Genomic DNA, 5327 nt, shown 5'->3' on the forward strand with positions numbered 1-5327 from the left:
GGGGGGAAGGGGGGGGGGGGGGGGGGGGGGAAGGAGGAGTAGGATGGGGAGGATGGGGTGGGGAAGGAGGAATAGAATGGGGAGGGGAAGGAGGAGTAGGATGGGGAGGGGGAGGATGGGGTGGGGAAGGACGAATAGGATGGGGAGGGGAAGGAGGAGTAGAATGGGGAGGATGGGGAGGGAGAGAAGGGATAGGATGGGGAGAAGGAGCTGCAGGTTGCTGCAACAGATTTTGTGCTACATTTATGAAAAATGAATTAACCATCTCAGCCACATCGTCAGGCTTTGAGATTTGCTTTCCATCCTGCTCAATAACAAGATCAACATGTTTCTGTTGCACAGCTCTGCTGTGAGTCTTCACAAGATCCCACACCACCTTACCCTTCTTCGTCTCAGGAGCATCGTGAATTTTAGACACAGAGTAAACGCGTTTGGCCTCTCGCACAACTTTGTGAAGTATCTTACAATAGGTTTTGTAATGCTCTAATACAGCAGAGTCATTGGTACAACGAGTAATCTCGTATAATGAGCGTTTCCTTGCACTCGATACCCGTATACCCCTGGTAATCCATTTCTTATTACTATTGTCTTTGAGTGTGATTAACTTGATGGGAAAAAAATGGTTCAACAAAGGCAGAATAATTGAGTAAAACAGTGAGACCTTCTCATTTACATCATGACTGGCATATACTTGAGAGAAGTTAGCCTTAGCAAGTGACTCCTTAAATTTTTCTATTTTAGGAGCAGTGAATGACCGAGTCAGAATTTTTTCCACGCCATTTTTCTTTTTGTCAATTGGAAAAGAAATTATTTGTGCTAAACCGTGGTCACCTAAACCATTAAAGATGTTAACATCTTTATTAGTGATAATTTGTTTTGGAAAATTAACTAAAATATTATCCAAACAAGTGCCAGATTGTGATCTGGTAATAGAATACACTGTTGGTCTAATATGGAATGTTTTCAGGAAATCTAAGAATTTTGACTTTTCGGGTGTATTTTGAAGTAGGTTAATGTTGAAGTCTCCGCAGATAGCGATATATTTTATTTTGCAAATTTTTTGCAATATTTTCTCTAATGTGTCATAAAATATGCTAATGTCAGACTCCTGATTATTTGATCGGTATACGCAGATAACAGCAAGATCAAGTTTACGTGATCTTATACCTACATATTCAAAAGATAATTCCACAGGTTCGACATTCAATTTCAGTGGTTCAAACTGAAAGTTACTTTTAGTGAAAATTGAAACTCCGCCCTTCTCGCGAGTTGGACGAAAGTAACTAATGATATTTACATAACCAAGTATGTTATAGCAACTGGCGTTATTTTTCTTCAAATGAGTTTCACTAAAACATAAAATGTCCGGAACCAATGCATATTTGGAATGAAGTTCACTTAAAAACAACTCCAAATTTGCAATTTTGTTTGTAATACCTTGCATATTTTGATGAAGAATGGTAAGTTTATCAATACTTTGAATACTTTGTTTTTTCCTTGATAGGGATGACAGCTTTCTCTCAGCTAAAACGCGTGCTTTGTTATAAGACGAAAAATTATTTTGAGCTATCTGGTTATTATAAGATTGGTCTGTCAGACCCGTCATTGAGTCAAGCAAAATTCTAGGTATGAAAGGACGGGCTAACGGTGAAAGGTTGCTTTCTCTAACTAGATTACCGATATTATTAGTATTATCAGTACTATGAGTATTGAAAGAAGAATGCAAGGAGGTGAATTCCTCATTTTGTCCAAAAAGTAAGTTGAGGCTATGCTCATTGCCTACGTCATTAAAACTAAAAGTATTAACAAAATCAAAAGAGCGATGGCTCTTTTCATTAACATTTTTAAAAGAAACAAGGTTAGGAATGTCAGAAATAGAAGTAGAAGCTGCAGTAATACAATCTACATTGTCGGAATCAAGTAAAAATTCGTATGTCGGGGAATCGAACCCAGTATATTAGGTATTCCGTGGTAGGGAGGGAACTCTAGTCCCTGACCGAAGTTTTGCAGGTTTGGATTGTAGTGCAATATCGGAGGACAGGAAGGTATCACATTATTATGTGACGGCACCATAGGGGGAGCAGCAGCAACACAAGACACAGGTGGCATACCATAGGCACGCACGGGAACGTGAGGTGGAATGAATGGAATACCAGGTTGACACGCCGTCACTGGGTGGAACGCCTGAGTAGATCTGACGCCTGACATATTCACTCCATTGTAAAACATAGGGACTGAAGGAGGTGGGAGTGGCGATTTGTCAGCCTGGACACTGAGTGATGACTGACGATCAGGACGTGACTGGGACATATTAACACGATCAGTTGGAGGTGGGAGATCAGAAGCATGATGTCTCTGTGTTTGGCGTGGTTGTATTTTTGCCCGTTTGTGATTGACTGGTACCACTTTGTTAGTCAGATTATTCGGAATAGATACATCTTTTGTTTTAGTAGTAGGTTGCTTCTGTTGATGTTGGTTGGACTGGAGAACGTGCGAGTATAACGCCTTCTTGTTTTTATTTTTGTCTTCATTTTCTGTTCTGTTCTGACGACTATGATTTTCTTGACTTGCTTTAGTGTTGATTTTTTTGTTTTGGGTGTCCGTGGGGCCTTTGTTTTTATCTTCAAATATGCTCTTCTTATTGATAATTTTATTTAGTCCCTCGCTTAATTTGATTTTCCCACTCCTATTTAAATGAAACTTGTCATTTGCATAATGCTTTTTATTTATTCTTCTATTGATATCAAAAAAGACGGAATTTTTAAAAGTATCCACCACAGTTCTAATCTTCTTGTTTACGAGTTTGATATGCTTGTTAACAGATGGCTTAGAGTACCGAAAGGGTATGGACACAACAATTGTTTTCATTTGGGTCGAATTCACCCTTAGAGTTTGAATGAGATGTTGCTCAATGTCCAGTACAGGTGTTTTGAAAATGTCATTTGTGCCTCCGAGCAGTATCATAAAATCATTCTCACCAAGGATAATTTTCGGATCAGCTTGAAGTTTTGTGAAACTGGCCCCAGGTGAACACTTCACAAAATAGTTACACTGTTTATTTCCAGTGTTTTCCAGGTGAGTTTTAAGTTCCCTGGCATGGCTATCCCCAATGAGCATACATTTAAACTGGGATGAGGTTGAGGATGAGTGAAGTGTTACGGGCTCTGCATGTGGTAGAGGTTGAACCTGTGATGGAGGCTGAGCTTGTGGCAGAGGTGAAGTTGGTGGCCGAGATGGTTGTTGAATAGGGGTTGTTATTTTAACGGGTTGCGTCAACGTTTTATTTGTAGTTTTAGTCTTGGGACTTCGAACAATAAAATCTTGACTTGTGGTAATGTCCAAATCGATTGCATTTTCCACTTGCGTATTTTCATACAGTTCATCGCTTAGTGTTTTCTCAGAACATGAATTTTGAAATACGAGGGACTTTCGCAACTGGACAAGTGGAGTATTATCTACTGTGATGTCAAGGTCATCCGTCAAGTTATACATATTTCTTATTTCATTTATGTCATGACTTTTTAGGTCTTCGATTGTTTTATTGAGTGAGGTAATGGTTAACTTTAGACCCGAATTTTCATCTTCAAGTTTTCCAACCCTATCCTTTAAATGCACCTGTTCCCCGATCATACCCTCCAGCTCCGTTACCTGTTCCTTTAATTCCTTGATATGTTTGTTATTTTGTTTGATCCGTTCTTTATACTCGGAAATTTCCTTGTCCGTATCAGCCAACAGTTCATCGTAATATTTTTTAGTTTCAGCATCTTCTTTTAGTTTTCTATTCATGCTTGTTTTTACAGTTTCCAACTCTTCAATTTTCTTTTCCGCAAGTATTAACTTTGTTTTTGTTTCTTCATTTTCTTCCGATTGTTGTTGATTTTCCTTCAGAATGTTTGTAATGGAACTCTCTAACTCCTCTATTTTTGTACTCATTCCAAAGTTATCCATTTTCAATTGGTTAAGATTTTCATCCAGTTTGTTGCATTCTTGCTCCCATTTATCTGCTTCTCTTTTATTTACAATCCAATGTTCACACGCTTTGTCAAATATCTGTTTCATTTTACTGTTTTTCTGATCGTTGTCAGCTTTTGTCATCTCTATTTTTAGCTTCAGATAGTCTGGATCATCAAAATTACCCAACATGTCTTTTGGTGCTCTTGCTCTGCTTTGACTCCTTGTCCTGGTTTTTTTAGGCATGCTGTATGAGATCTAGAACAGTACCTATTGTGTTTATATTCAGAAATGAAACAAAATTCAAATCAATGTCAAATTCTCTTACCTTGTGTTTATTGCATATTGCATAATCACATCAATTATTGGGCGCGCATACAAAATGCGTCTATTAATATTAACCAGATTTGGTTGTAGGTAATCGAGTGTTAGTCAGTAATGATACTGTGTACTGTCTGCAACCACAATACTGCTAGAAGTACAGAATTTCACTGTTAGATGGCACCACTTGTCACGTGTGATAAGAGCTAACGGAGCAGGTATACTCAATGGGCGAGCAACACTGTTGGTAGACAGGTGAGTAGGTATACTCGCACAGGTAGATTTTCTAATAAAAAGCTTTATAAATTTGTAATAACAGGTGCGCCTATTCACTGATTTCAAGATCAGGCGACCAAATAAGTAGGTATGCAGGTATTCTACTCTGCTATCAATGCAAGGCGTGATAATCAGTAGGTGTGCTCTTTTGTCTTAACTATAAAGTTAATTAGCTACAATTTGAGAACCGCTGAATAATGTAAACAATGGTAGATAAAAATTTCAGAACAAAGTGAAAATTTGTGATTGAAATTCGACTAAAATTCGAATTTTTGAACAATTGAAGGTGTTCTTTTACAGAGTTCGTGACTTACGGATATAGAACATTAGTTGCACTACTCGAAAATTGCAATTTTAGTTCAAAATTCACTTTAATTACTAAAAAACTCACAAATTATTCACGACTGAAAATAAAACACAACCACTTCCAAGCAGCGTTACTCAACTATTGATCTCTAACCGTTACAATATCTCTAACCGTTTTGTCGCTATAGCTGAAAACCGCCAAAAAACGGTCGAAATCTGTCCAAAAGCGGTCAAAATACCGCCAAGCACAGCAACCATCTCAACCAAACATTTTGTGTTGCATCCTTGTCACATTTGTGAACTACATACCAAATTTCAAGTCTCTAGCTTATACCGTTCCCGAGATATTGTTAAATTACACCGAAAACCGCCAAAAAGCAGTAAAATGCCGCCAAGCGTTACACCGGTCTTAACCAAAAGTTTCGTGTCGCATCCTTGTCACATTTGAAAGCTACATACCAAATTTCAAGTCT

At 38.2% G+C, this 5327-nt stretch overlaps 2 protein-coding genes across 6 annotated transcripts in view; both read right to left on the reverse strand.

Moving 5' to 3' along the window:
• LOC103519619 (glutathione S-transferase-like) overlaps positions 1-5327 on the reverse strand; it is an 18437-nt gene that overhangs the window by 12093 nt on the left and 1017 nt on the right. The window lies entirely within an intron of this gene.
• LOC113471705 lies at positions 198-5014 on the reverse strand. The gene is made up of 2 exons (XM_026831063.1): positions 4863-5014; positions 198-4423 (listed from the first exon to the last, which is right to left on the reverse strand). Exon 2 carries the CDS (start codon positions 4195-4197, stop codon positions 1903-1905), a length of 2295 nt encoding a protein of 764 aa, XP_026686864.1. The 5' UTR covers positions 4198-4423; positions 4863-5014; the 3' UTR covers positions 198-1902.

This window comes from Diaphorina citri, unplaced genomic scaffold (genome assembly GCF_000475195.1).
Source record: "Diaphorina citri unplaced genomic scaffold, Diaci psyllid genome assembly version 1.1 scaffold2838, whole genome shotgun sequence".
In the NCBI taxonomy this organism is placed as follows: Eukaryota; Metazoa; Arthropoda; class Insecta; order Hemiptera; family Psyllidae; genus Diaphorina; species Diaphorina citri.

What these genes read in the sequence shown, in the direction of transcription:
- LOC113471705 (XM_026831063.1), bottom strand. Translation starts at nt 4,197, where the DNA reads ATGCCTAAAAAAACCAGGACAAGGAGTCAAAGCAGAGCAAGAGCACCA.